The 13,892-nt window shown below is 37.2% G+C and overlaps 1 protein-coding gene across 1 annotated transcript in view; it reads left to right on the top strand.

Moving 5' to 3' along the window:
* The window catches only part of LOC130459017 (carcinoembryonic antigen-related cell adhesion molecule 5-like), a 27,900-nt gene extending 14,152 nt beyond the window's left edge, over positions 1-13,748 (top strand). The window contains exon 5 of the mRNA XM_056826230.1: positions 13,672-13,748. Within this exon, the coding sequence (XP_056682208.1) occupies positions 13,672-13,748 (77 nt within the window). The remainder of the gene's footprint in view (positions 1-13,671) is intronic.
* Positions 13,749-13,892: the final 144 nt, after the last annotated feature.

The raw sequence follows: 13,892 nt of genomic DNA, 5'->3' as shown, positions 1-13,892 counted from the left end.
CTAGGTATTTTATTTTGTCTGAGGTGATTTTGAATGGGATTTCTCTTTCTAGTTCTTGCTGCTGAGCTGTGTTGGAGATATATAGAAAAGCTGATGATTTATGTGGGTTTATTTTGTATCCTGCAACTTTGCTAAAGTTGTTGATTATTTCAATTAGCTTTTTGGTTGAATCTCTAGGATTCTTTAAGTAGACCATCATGTCATCCGCGAAGAGTGATAACTTGGTCTCCTCCTTGCCTATTCTGATGCCTTCAATTTCTTTATCTTCTCTAATTGCTACTGCTAGTGTTTCTAGTACAATGTCAAATAGTAGAGGTGATAATGGGCATCCTTGTTTTACTCCTGATCTTATTGGGAATGCATCTAGTTTATCCCCATTGCAGATGATATTAGCTGTTGGTTTTACATATATACTGTTTATTATTTTTAGGAATGACCCTTCTATTCCTATGCTTTCTAGTGTTTTTAATAGGAATGGGTGTTGTATTTTATCAAAGGCTTTTTCTGCATCTATTGAGATAATCATGTGGTTCTTGCTAGTTTGCTTGTTGATGTGGTCAATTATGTGGATGGTTTTCCTAATGTTGAACCAGCCCTGCATCCCTGGTATGAATCCTACTTGATCATGGTGAATGATCCTTCTGATCACTTGCTGGAGTCTTTTTGCTAGTATCCTATTTAAAATTTTTGCATCTATATTCATTAGGGAGATTGTTCTATAGTTTTCTTTCTCTGTTTTTGACCTGCCTGGTTTTGGAATCAGTACCATGTTTGTGTCGTAAAAGGAGTTTGGTAGAACTCCCTCTTTGCTTATTATGTCAAATAGTTTGTATAGTATTGGGGTTAACTGTTCTCTGAATGTTTGATAGAATTCACAGGTGAATCCATCAGGCCCTGGGGATTTTTTCTTAGGAAGTTCTTTGATGGCTTGATGGATTTCAATTTCTGATGTGGGATTATTTAAGAATTCTATTTCCTCTTCTGTTAGTCTAGGCAGTTTGTATTTTTATATATATTCATCCATTTCTCCTAAATTGGTGTATTTATTGCCATATAATTGGGCAAAGTAATGTCTAATGATTGCCTTAATTTCCTCCTCATTGGAGGTGCTGTCCCCCTTTTCATCTTTAATGCTGTGAATTTGCTTTTCTTCCTTCCTTTTTTTAATTAGATTGACCAGTACTTTGTCTATTTTGTTTGTTTTTTCAAAGTACCAGCTTCTTGTCTTATTTATTAAATCAATAGTTCTATCACTTTCGATTTTATTAATTTCTCCCTTAATTTTTAGGATTTCTAATTTGGTTTTCTGCTGGGGGTTTTTAATTTGATCGCTTTCGAGTTTTTTCAATTGCATTTCCAATTGATTGATCTCTGCTCTCCCTTGTTTGTTAATATGAGCTTTCAGGGATATGAATTTGCCTCTGATTACCGCTTTGGCTGCATCCCAAAAGGTTTAAAAGGATGTTTCGCCATTGTCATTTTCCTTGATGAAATTATTAATTGTTTCTATGATTTCTTCTTTAGCTAAACGGTTTTGGAGTATCATATTGTTTAGTTTCCAATTGGTTTTAGATTTGGTTTTCCATGTACCATTACTAATCATTATTTTTATTGCCTTGTGATCTGAGAAGGCTGCATTAATATTTCTGCTTTTTTGCATTTGTGTGCTATGTTTCTGTGACCTAATGTATGGTCAATTTTTGTGAATGTGCCATGTGGTGCTGAGAAGAAAGTGTATTCCTTTTTATCCCTATTTATTTTTCTCCATATGTCTATTAATTCTAATTTTTCTAAGATTTCATTCACTTCTTTTACCTCTTTCTTATTTATTTTTTGATTTGATTTATCTAAATTTGATAATGGTTGGTTTAAGTCTCCCACTAGTATGGTTTTATTGTCTATTTCTTCCTTCAATTCTCCTAGTTTCTCCATTAGAAATTTGGGTGCTATATTATTTGGTGCATATATGTTGATTAATGATATTTCCTCATTGTCTAGAGTCCCTTTTAACAAAATATAATTACCTTCCCTATCCCTTTTGATCAGGTCTATTTTTGCATTGGCTTTATCAGATATCATGATTACCACTCCTGCCTTCTTTCTATCAGTTGAGGCCCAGAAGGTCTTACTCCATCCTTTAATTCTGACCTTGTGGGTGTCAACCCGCCTCATGTGTGTTTCTTGAAGACAACATATGGTAGGGTTTTGGATTCTAATCCATTCTGCTATTCGTCTACGTTTTATGGGTGAGTTCATCCCATTCACGTTCAAAGTTATGATTGTCATTTGTGGACTCCCTGGCATTTTGATTGCCTTCCCTAATTCTAACCTTTTCTTCTTCGGCTCTACCTTTTAGTCCAGTGATTTACTTTGAATCAGTCCCACTTGTCCCCTCCCTTGATGTTTCCCTTTTTAGTCCCTCCCTTTTTGTTCCCTCCCCCTCCCCCCTCTCTTTCCCTCCCTTTTTGTTCTCCCTCTCCCCCTCCCCCCCTTGGTTTTCCCTTCTCCTTACCCTTGTTGGGTAAGATAGAATTCAAGATCCCAATGGATCTGGATGTTTTTCCCTCTCAGAGTTGATTTCCCTGAGTTTGAGGTTTAAGTAACCCCCCCCCCTCTCTTCCTCTCCTTCTTATAGGAGTTTTCTTCCCCTCCCCTTCCCCTGTGAATCTTTGTGTGAGAACCATTATTCTATTTGGTCTTTCTTTACCCCCTATTTATACATTACATTTTCCCCACATATTAGTATATATAGGTTGATATAAATGTAGTCCTTATAGAAGAGAGTTTGAGTAAAAGAAGATAACATTTTTCCCCTTTCCTTAATATTTACCTTTTCAGGTATTCCTTGCTCTTTGATTTTCGGTATCAAACTTTCCACAGAGCTCTGATCTTTTCTTTGCAAAAAGTTGGAAGTCTTCTATTTTGTTGAATGCCCATACTTTCCCTTGGAAGTATATAGTCAGTTTTGCTGGGTAGCTGATTCTTGGTTGGAGACCCAGCTCTCTTGCCTTTCTGAAGATCATGTTCCATGCCTTACGATCATTCAGCGTAGAACTTGCAAGGTCTTGTGTGACCCTGATTGGCATTCCTTTATATCTAAATTGTCTTTTTCTGGCTTCCTGTAGGATTTTTTCTTTTGTTTGATAGCTTTGGAATTTGGCAATTACATTCCTGGGAGTTGTCTTTTGGGGGTTTAGTGTAGAAGGTGTTCTGTGAGCTCTGTCAGTGGATGTGTTGCCCCCTTGTTCTAGAATCTCTGGGCAATTTTCTTTGATTATATCTTGTATCACCATGTCCAGTTTGGTGTTTATTTCTGGCTTTTCTGGGAGTCCAATTATTCTTAAATTTTCTCTTCTCCCCCTGTTTTCCAGATCTATCACCTTGTCGGTGAGATATTTTATGTTCTCTTCTAATTTCTTGGTGTTTTGGCTTTGCTTTATTAGTTCTTGCTTTAAAGCCTGGTTTTCTTTTACAGTTTGGTCAAACTGGTTTTGTAGATGCGTGAATTTCTTTTGCATCATTTCCCACTTTTCCTCCCAGAGGGCTTCCATCTTTTTGGTCCTTTCTGATTCAAATTCTTCATGGGTTTGTGGAGAGTTTCTATTTCCTTTGGAAGATTTTGGAGAATTTTCTTGTATATCTTCTTCTATCTGCTCTGTATTTTGTATTTTAGCTCCATAGAATGTGTCCAGAGTCGCCCCTTTCTTCTTATTTTTCTTGGTATTTTGGGGCTTCTGTGCTTCTGTGGAGTTTGTCATCTCTGAACGTGGAGGATTGGCTTTTCTTGTCTTTGTCTGGTGATCAGAGGCTTTAGTCCTGGGTAGATGTTGGTTCTATGAGCGTTCCCTGGGTTAAACTGAATATGCCTCACTGGAACTGGAATGGAAGGGTTGGACCACGAGGCCACACTCTCCCCCTGGCTCGATTTCCAGAAGTTGCCTTCAGAATCTCTGGCCGTGAGGCTGTTTCGTCGGCCTGCGGGGGGATGGGCTGCCACTTCCCCAAGCTCCGAGAGCACAGACTTTCACTGAGACTTGGATAGCAGGATCCAGCCCGTGAGGCTGTCTTGCCCGCCCTGAGGGTTGCTGTTGTTTTGACCAGCTCTCTGCAGCGGAGGCCCCAGGCAGTAACTTTCACCCGGACCTACTGGCTCTTTGACCGACCGGCTCTTTGCAGCGGAAGCCCCAGGCAGTAACTTTCACCCGGACTGGGACTTGGGTAGAAGACCCTGAGGGTTGTTGTTCCTCAGACCCTGCTCTCTGAGCCCGGCGCGGCTGCCGCTTCCGGGAGCCTTGGACTCTGCGCTCCTACCCCTGAGGTCCGAGGGATCTCGGGTTCTGGCTTTTAAGGGGAGCCGTACCTTTTGAACCAGATCCAGGTCCAGGAGGAGGGTTCCCAGGGTCTGTGCTGTTGATCCTTTTGAATTTCGGCGCCTTAGGAGCTTCTAGTTTGAGATCGGTCGGGAAGGGTTTTCCGGAGATCTGAACTTCAGCTTTCTCTAAGCCGCCATCTTAACCGGAAGTCTTAACCGGAATATTAATAATTGTTTCAAGATTAAAATACACCTATGATGCCACATGGACAATCAAGGAAAACAAATTCTGATGCTCAAAAAATATCTGTTGCAACATACACCCTGACTGCATCCCATTTCTGAAGTGAGGCATCTGATTTCATAGGAAGTCTGTAGGTTTTTGTAGGAAGTGAGTAACCCATTATCATGGGTTTTCTGCAATCCTTGTTAGCCACTGCATTGATCAGAGGTCCCAAGTTTTTCAAAGTTCTTTGACTTCGGAACACTGTAGTTATTGTATTAATCACCCTCTTGGTTCTACTCACTTCATTCTGCATTAATTCAGAGAAATCTGAAGTTTCTGTTTTTGAACTCATTCTGTTCAGTGTTTCTTTGAGTGACTTGGGATCAAATGGAATAATATCTGTAAAGAGCTTGGTAAATCATGACCATTAATGTTCTACTAATTCTTTTTTCCTTAATTTTTCTTTTGTATTTTTATTGTTGTACAAAACACTCCATTTGGGACATTGTAGTAAGAGCACATTTATACGTAACCAAATTCCAAAATAAAACCACAAATATACTAATATGAAAGGAAACTCCAATAGTTTTTTTCTCTGGAAGTGGATAACATTCCCTGTCATAAATCTTTCAGGATTGTCCCAGATTATTACATTACTGAGAGTAGCCAAGTTTTCACAGATGATCCTTGTACAATATTGCTGTTACTGTGTATAGTTCTTCCAGATTTGAACCCAGGACCTCCCATCTCTAGTCCTAGTTCTCAATGCACTGAGCTACCCAGCTGCCCCTTGTTTATCGTTTCTTTTTTTATTAATTTAATTTTTTTTGGTTACAATAATCTCTTTATTTCCCTCCCTCCCCTCTACCTACCCTTCCCACAGCTGATGTTCAATTTCATTGGGTCTTACTTGTGTCCTTGATCAGAACCTATTTCCATGTTGTTGTTTGCACAAGGATGTTAATTTAGAGTCTACATCCCCAACCATATCCCTTCATCCCATGTATTCAAGCAGTTGTTTTTCTTGGGTGTTTTTACTCCCATAGTGTTTCCTCTGAATGTGGATAGTGTTTTTTTCTCGTAGATTCCTCCAAGTTGTTCAGAATCACTGCTGACTGTTCTTTAATGCCCTTTGGGCATAGTTCCAAATTGCCCTCTAGAATGGTTGGATCAATTCACAACTCCATCAGCAATGCATTAATGCCCCAACTTTGCCACACCCCCACCAGCATTCATTACTTTGCTTTGCTGTCATATGAGCCAATCTGCTAGGTGTGAGTTGATAACTCAGAGTTGTTTTGATTTGCATTTCTCTGATTGTAAGTGATATAGAAAACTTTTTCATGTGCTTAATAATAGTTTTGATTTCTTCATATGGAAGATGCTTACTCATGTTCCTTGCCCATTTATCAATTGGAGAATGGCTTGATTTTTTGTACAATTGATTTAGCTCTTTATAAATTTGAGTAATTAGTCCTTTGTCAGAGGTTTTTGTAATGAAGATTTTTTCCCAATTTGTTGCTTCCATTATAATTTTGGATGCATAAGTTTTGTTTGTACAAAAACTTTTTAACTTGATGTAATCAAATTTATTGATTTTACATTTTGTGATTTTTTCTAGCTCTTACTTGGTTTTAAAGTCTTTCCTTTCCCAAAAATCTGACAAATATACTATTCTGTGTGCACCTCATTTACTTATAGTTTCCTTCTTTATATTCAGGTCATTCACCCATTCTGAGTTTACCTTGGTGTAGAGTGTGAGATGTTGATCTAAACCTAATCTCTCCCATACAGTCTTCCAATTTTGCCAGCAGTTTTTATCAAATAGTGGGTTTTGGTCCCCAAAACTGGGACCTTTGGACTTATCATAGACTGTCTTGCTGAGGTCATTTACCCCTAGTCTATTCCATTGATCCTACTTTCTGTCTCTTAGCCAGTACCAACTTGTTTTGATGACCCCTGCTTTATAATATAGTTTTAGATCTACGACTGCAAGTGCTCCTTTCTTTGCATTTTTTTTTTTCATGATTTCCCTGGATATCTTTGATCTTTTGTTCTTCCAAATGAATTTTATGTTTTTTTTCTAACTCAGTAAAAATTTTTTTTGGGTATGGAACTAAATAAGTAAATTAATTTGGGCAGGATTGTCATTTTGATTATGTTAGCTTATCCTACCCATGAGCAACCAATGATTTTCCAATTGTTTAAATCTATTTTTAATTGTGTGGAGAGTGTGTTTTAGTTGTGTTCATAAAGTTCCTGTGTTTATCTCAGCAGATAGATTCCTAAGTATTTTATATTGTCTAAGGTGATTTTAAATGGTATTTCTCTTTCTAATTCTTGCTGCTGAGATGTGTTGGAGATATATAGAGAAATGTTGATGACTTACGTGGGTTTATTTTGTATCCTGCAACTTTGGTAAAGTTGTTGATTATTTCCACTAGCTTTTTGGTTGATTCTCTAGGATACTTAAGGTAGACCATCATATCATCTGCAAAGAGTGATAGCTTGGTCTCCTCATTGCCAATTTTAATGCCTTCAATTTCTTTTTCTTCTCTAATTGCTACTGTTAGTGTTTCTAGTATAATGTTAAATAATAGAAGTGATAATGGGCATCCATGTTTCACTCCTGATCTTATTGGGAATGCTTCTAGTTTATCTCCATTGCAGATGATGTTGCTGATGATTTTAGATCTATACTGTTTTTTATTTTTAGGAAAGGCCCTTCTATCCTATACTTTCTAGTGTTTTCAATAGAAATGGGTGCTGTATTTTATCAAAGGCTTTTTCTGCATCTTTTGAGATAACCATGTGATTTTTATTGGTTTGCTTGTTAACGTTGTCAGTTATGTGGATGGTTTTTGTTACCATGAAAATGTGGGTTCAAGACTGTGAATTGCAAGAACTGTAGAAATAATTTTAGTGTCTTGATTTTATATCAAAAATAAGTTGTTGCCATGGGAAAAACCCCAAATATGAAATACCCAAGTCAATTGGGTTTTATAGAGATTTTAATTAAAATGAATGAAGGAATTAAGGGAAAGGAGAGACAGAGTAAGAGGAAATAGTAGGAAAAGGCCTAGGGCCTAGGCCAAATGGCCTCGGCCTTTCTCTTTAAGAGAGAAAACTAAGTCAGTCTTTTATCCACTCACCACAAGATTTTGTTCCAAGCAAGATTCCAACTAAGTTCAGAGACCCAGCTACTCCAACGAGTCTGAGATCCAACTAACTCCTAAGTTGAGAGAACCATCTCCTTTTAAAGAAAAATTTCTCTTATGTCAGCTCCCCTAAATTTTCACATCTACTAATCACAGTAGATGCTTTCCACAGGACTTACCATTCTTAATTCACATATTCTTTTGTTATCACCTTCTCTGAGTAGACTAAAACTTCACACCTCTTTTGTTATGCTTTCCTTTTGTAAGTTGCTTGACCTTTTACTGATTAATTTAACCTTTATAGGAACTTAGTACCTTTTTGTATTAGATCTAAAAATAGACCTAGCTTAAGGTTTTGGACTCACTGTAAGTATGAATTAGGGACTTTTTCATTGTTCCAGTAAGGAGTTTTACAACTTTATCTTCCCCTAATGTATGCCTAAGTATGGGTGGAGTAATGTTAAAATTCCCAGTACATTCCTGATCAAGTACCTCCATTTTTAAATGGGGAATAGCCTTAACCAAATGTTCCAAGGTAGAGTCTGAGCAGTTTTAAGATTTATATTTTCCTAATATTGAACCATTCTTGCATTCCTGGTATGAATCCTACCTGGTCATAGTGAATAACCCTTGTGATGACTGGATGGAGTATTTTTGCTAGGATCCTATTTAAGAGTTTTGCATCTATATTCATTAGCGAGATTCATCTATATGTTTCTTTCTCTGTTTTTGACCTGCCTGGTTTTGGGATCAGTACCATATTTGTGTCGTAAAATGAATTTGGTAGAACTCCTTCTTTGCTTATTCTGCCAAATAGTTTGTATAATATTGGGATATGTTGTTTTTTGAATGTTTGATAGAATTCATTTGTGAATCCTTCTGGACCTGGGGATTTTACTTAGGAAATTATTTGATGGCTTGTTCAATATTTTTCTGATGTGGGGTTGTCTAGGTAACCAATTTCTTCCTCTGTTAGTCTAGGTAATTTATATTTTTCTAAGTATTCATCCATATCACCTAGATTGCCACATTTGCTGCCATATAATTGGGCATAATGATTCTTTTAATGATTGCCTTAATTTCCTCTTCATTAGAGGTGAGGTCTCCCTTTTCATCTTGGATGCTGTCAATTTGGTTTTCTTCTTTCCTTTTTTAAATTAGATGGTCTAGTACTTTGTGTATTTTGTTTTTTCAAAGTATCAGCTTCTAGTCTTATTTATTAAATCAACAGTTCTTTGACTTTCAATTTTACTAATTTCTCCTTTGATTTTTAGGATCTCTAATTTAGTCTTCATCTGAGGATTTTTAATTTGTTCACTTTCTAGTTTTTTTAATTTGCATGCCCAATTCATTGACCTCTGCCCTCCCTAATTTGTTAATATATGAACTCAAGGATATAAATTTCCCCCTGAGTACTGCTTTGGCTGCATCCCATAGGTTTTGAAAGGATGTCTCATCATTGTCATTTTCTTCAATGAAATTAATTGTTTCTATGATTTGTTCTTTGACTAACCAGTTTTGGAGACTCGTATTGTTTAATTTCCAATTAATTTTTGATTTACCTCTCCATGTACCCTTACTAATTATTATTTTCATTGCATTGTGATCTGAGAAGGTTGCATTTATTATTTCTGCTCTTTTGTACTTGTTTGCAAAGTTTTTGTGCCCTAATACATAGTCAATTTTTGTGAATGTATCATGTGCTGCTGAAAAGAATGTGTATTCCTTTTTGCCCCCATTTATTTTTCTCCACATGTCTACTAACTCTAATTTTTCTCGGATTTCATTCACTTTTCTTACCTCTTTCTCATTTATTTTTTGTTTTGATTTATCTAGTTCAGATAGAGGAAGGTTCAGGTCTCCCACTAGTATAGTTTTCCTATCTATTTCATCCTTGAGCTCCACTAGTTTCTGCTTTAGAAATTTGGATACTATGCCATTTGGTGCATATATGTTGAGTACTGAAATTTCCTCGTTGTCTATACTGCCTTTCATCTGGATGTAATTACCTTCCCTATCTCTTTTAACTAGATTTATTTTTGCTTTGGCTTTGTCAGATATCATGATTGCGACTCCTGCCTTCTTTTTATCAGTAGATGCCCAATAGATTTGGCTCCATCCTCTTACTTTCACCCTATGCGTATCTATCTGCCTCATGTGTGTTTCTTGTAGACAGCATATGGTAGGGTTTTGGATTCTAATCCACTCTACTATTTGCTTGTGTTTTATGGATTTGTTCATTCCATTCACATTCAGAGTTATGATTACCAGATATGTATTTCCCAACATTTTGCTTTCTACTTGTAGTTCTGCATTTTCTTCGTTCACTATTTCCTTCTATAATCTACTTTTAATCAGCCCTCCTAGTTTCCACCCTTATTTCACTACCCTTTCTACCCCATCCCTTCTTATTTCCCTCCTTATTTTTTGAAGTCTTTTAAAACTACCTCCCAACCCTCTCCATCCCTTATACTGCTTCCCTCCCCACCAGTCCATTTTGTAATATAAGAGATAATCTGTGTAAATATTTCTGGTTGTGGTAACTGGATATTCTGGCTTGTGACTAGAGAGCTGCTACTAGGGGACACCTGAGGTTGCCTAGTTATAATGGAGATAGATGAGAGATAAGGCTAGAGAGATAAATACTGCTAGAGGGGATTACTCTGGAGCTGCCTAAAGATCACTAAAGGCTAATAAATCAAACTATTTTCTACTCTCCACCCTTCACCTCCCAGTCTTCCACCTGAAGCCCTCCTGCTACCCTTTCCACTCCCCTGGTCTTAGTCAGCCACCTTCTAAGTAACCCAGGGGAACTATGCGATTTCAGAGAAATATTCTTTACTCTTCTTTTCTCAGGTAAAGGGTTTATTGGTAACAAACAGAATGTGGATTGAGGTGAGAGGGATGAAGTTTGTCCCTAACCTACAAGGAGAATTAAGAAGGGTTTAGGAAATGTCAGTCTAGTCACAATTGTGACACTCTGGCTACAGCCAGAGAGATGGAAGATAACTGTTAAATCTTCCTTCTCCAGTCAGATAATCTCTGCTTGAGTAATTCAAGTCCAGACTCTTTCAAAAAACCACAAAGGTCTTTCTCTCTGCCTGTCAGGAAAAGCCAGGTTCTCTTGATCAGGAATCCAGAGAAGAGATTTCTCTCTTGGTCAGTCACTCCCAGAGAGAACCCCAAAGTCCCAGTTTCTCTCCTCTGTCCAGGCTCCCAACTGCCTCCTCCTGGGAACATTCCTTTTGGAATCTTCACCTTGATTTTGCAGATCATGTCCCCAGTTTGATCTGCATGCTTGGCTTGTCCTGCAAATCCTCTCTTTCTTCATGCCTCTTCCACAATCCCCCCTTTTATTCTCCAAAAAAATCAACTTGCATTTTTCAATGATTCTTACACTTATTAATTCTATCTATCTATTCTTCACCCTGTGCTATCTTAAGTATTCCCTTAGCCACCCCCAGATAAAAAAATCCTAACTTAACTATTCTATCTACATAGATGTTAAGCTAAGAATCGTATAGGAAAATGGTTTAGGTAAGGCATTTACATGAATATAGTTTCACATAACAAATCCTGTAACATTTGTCAAATCAATCCAACAATTTCACTAACATTAAGAATATGCAAATGTCCTAATTCCTAATGTCTATACAGTCACTACGAAAAGTTTACTATCATTAACAAATGCTAACCTACAATCATAATGCAATGTAAATTCTATACTTCAGAACTTCTATGTCTACTTTCCTAAGACTTAAACAAATTCACTAGGCTGTCACTAATGTTAGTAGTTAGAATATTAATAAATTACTCAAATAAATTTAGCTCATTAGTCAATAGTAATTTACATGTGTACATAGGATCCATACACATTGACATATGTACATCATACTATATTTCTGTGCAAACTCATGCAGAAAAGAAATCTTTGAATTTTCCACAGAAATTTGTATCAATGTGTCTTTTGTTATGCCACTATGCATGTTATGTACTTACCCATTCTATGAGATATCTTACTAAAGTGTATTCTATGTAGGATGTGTGCATATATGTGCATATATGTGAGGTAACATGTATTATGCATTCTTACATACCCTCATGATCAAAAGTTCCAAAATTCCAAAGTTCCAAAGTCCTACCATGTCCTTTAACGATGTTTGCATAAAATCTTTCTTACTCTCTGGTCCTCTGTCTGGTCTGCATGCCAGTTGCCATCTTCCAGTCTTGATTGAAGATGTGGTCTTCAAATCAGGATCCACTGGAATAATCAATCAGGAACCCAGAACACACGAACAAACCACAAACATGTATGCATGTGACATTTTTATGTGTGTGCAAATAAGAGTGAAAAGTATATTTGCATGGAAGTAAGTTGAAATCTTCATGAATGTTTGTCAGAATTTATCAATCTTTATGTCTGCAGGTAAGATTTACATGTATTCTCTTCGTGCATGGAGGTAAGCTTTGCATATGTATATCTTCGTGAAAAGCAAGTAAGGTCTACATATGTTTTTTCACAGATGGGTGTGACCATTATGTATAGGTTCTCAGGATTTTGTTAAAAATAGTGATTTCAAGTTTGCTAATTCTTGTTGTTTCACTTTTCACTAGAAGATTTATTGAATGTTTACTGTACTTAGTTCTTGGCAGAGACTTTGTATAGAAATATATCGAGGCTTTTTCTAAGGCTTCTAATGCTATTCTTTTGGCTGCAACACTGGCTGCATTTGCTCCAGGGGTGCTATCACTTAATCATGTTAACATATGTAGGACTCTCTTGTCTGTATTCTGGTGGCAAGTAGTCATGTCCTTTCATGTGTTGTCAGTAGGGACGGTCATTGCTTATTGATTATATTCCCAGAGCTAATCAACATTATGGGTGTGATGCAATTTCACATGTGAAGTATGGATCTATGGATCTCTTTGATCAACCTTTATAGATGTTGGGATTGTCATTATGACCTTAGTTGGTCTGATCCATCTTGATTCTGTAGGAGATTCTCTATTAAGGTTCTTGACATATACCTTATCACCTGGTTTTATCTCATGCAATGAAAAATCTAGTGGTATTCTTTGCCCAAGCAAACCCAGTTTCCTTAGTTCTTCAATCCTATGTTGTATCTGTTTTAAGTATTCATGAAGAACACATTCCCCTCTTAAGATGGACAAGTAAGGTGGTCTTACTGTCCTACCATGCCAAAGTGGCTGAACATGTAGCATTTCAAAAGGTGATATAATGCAGGTCAGTCCTAAGCCTGGTTCTAATATTGAACAAATCAAGAGGCAAAACATCTGTCCATTTTAAATGTGTTTCTGAACAGAGTTTGCCTATTTATGTTTTCAGTTCTTTGTTCATACGCTTGACCTGCCTGGAACCTTGGGGTCGATATACTGAATGGTAATTGCACTTAATCCCTAAATTCTTGTAGATTACTTTTAGAATCTGGGAAGTAAAGTGAGACCCCTTGTCCAAATCTATGGTATCAGGAATGCCATGTCTAGGTATAATCTCCTTTAATAGAAATCTCACTACCGTAGCAGTGTCACTTTTCTTGGATGGACATGCCTCAACCCATCTAGTCAATTTATCCATAATCACCAATGCATATTTGTATCCCTTGTCTCTAGGCATGTTGATATAATCAATTTGAATACACTGAAAAAGCATATAGCTGAGTGGTCTGCTTCCCAATGCAGCACTCTTAAAATGTCCTTGATTATATCTCTTGCATGTTTCACATGCCTGACAAGTTCTAATGATATTTTTTGTAATTCCTGGTGCTGTCCAATATCTCTTTATGGTATCCAGAATCCCTTGCACTCCATAATGTCCTTCTGCATGACTTACAGTGCATAGATGTTGATATAACTTTTTAGGGAGAATAGGTTTACCCCCTTGAGCAATCCAGACACCCTTGATTAGTTTAGTACCTAGCTGCTCTTTCCATGACTGCATCTCTTCTCCATCATAGGCTTCAGTGAGATCATGCCTTTTGATCAGAGAGAAATTCAGCACATGGTGAGGATCGAACCTAGCAGCGTACTTTGATGTTGTGCCTGCTCAGTCATTCCCTAGGGGTATTCTGTCCTTCCCATGAGTGTGTGCCTTAAAATGGATTATGGCCACCTCTTTAGGAAAGTCTACAGCACTTATCATATGATCTATCAGATTGCGATATGCAATTGGTTTCCC

This window comes from Monodelphis domestica, chromosome 4 (genome assembly GCF_027887165.1).
Source record: "Monodelphis domestica isolate mMonDom1 chromosome 4, mMonDom1.pri, whole genome shotgun sequence".
NCBI lineage: Eukaryota > Metazoa > Chordata > Mammalia > Didelphimorphia > Didelphidae > Monodelphis > Monodelphis domestica.
The sequence above is the reverse complement of the archived record's forward strand: the minus strand, read 5'-3'. Positions and strand labels throughout refer to the sequence as shown.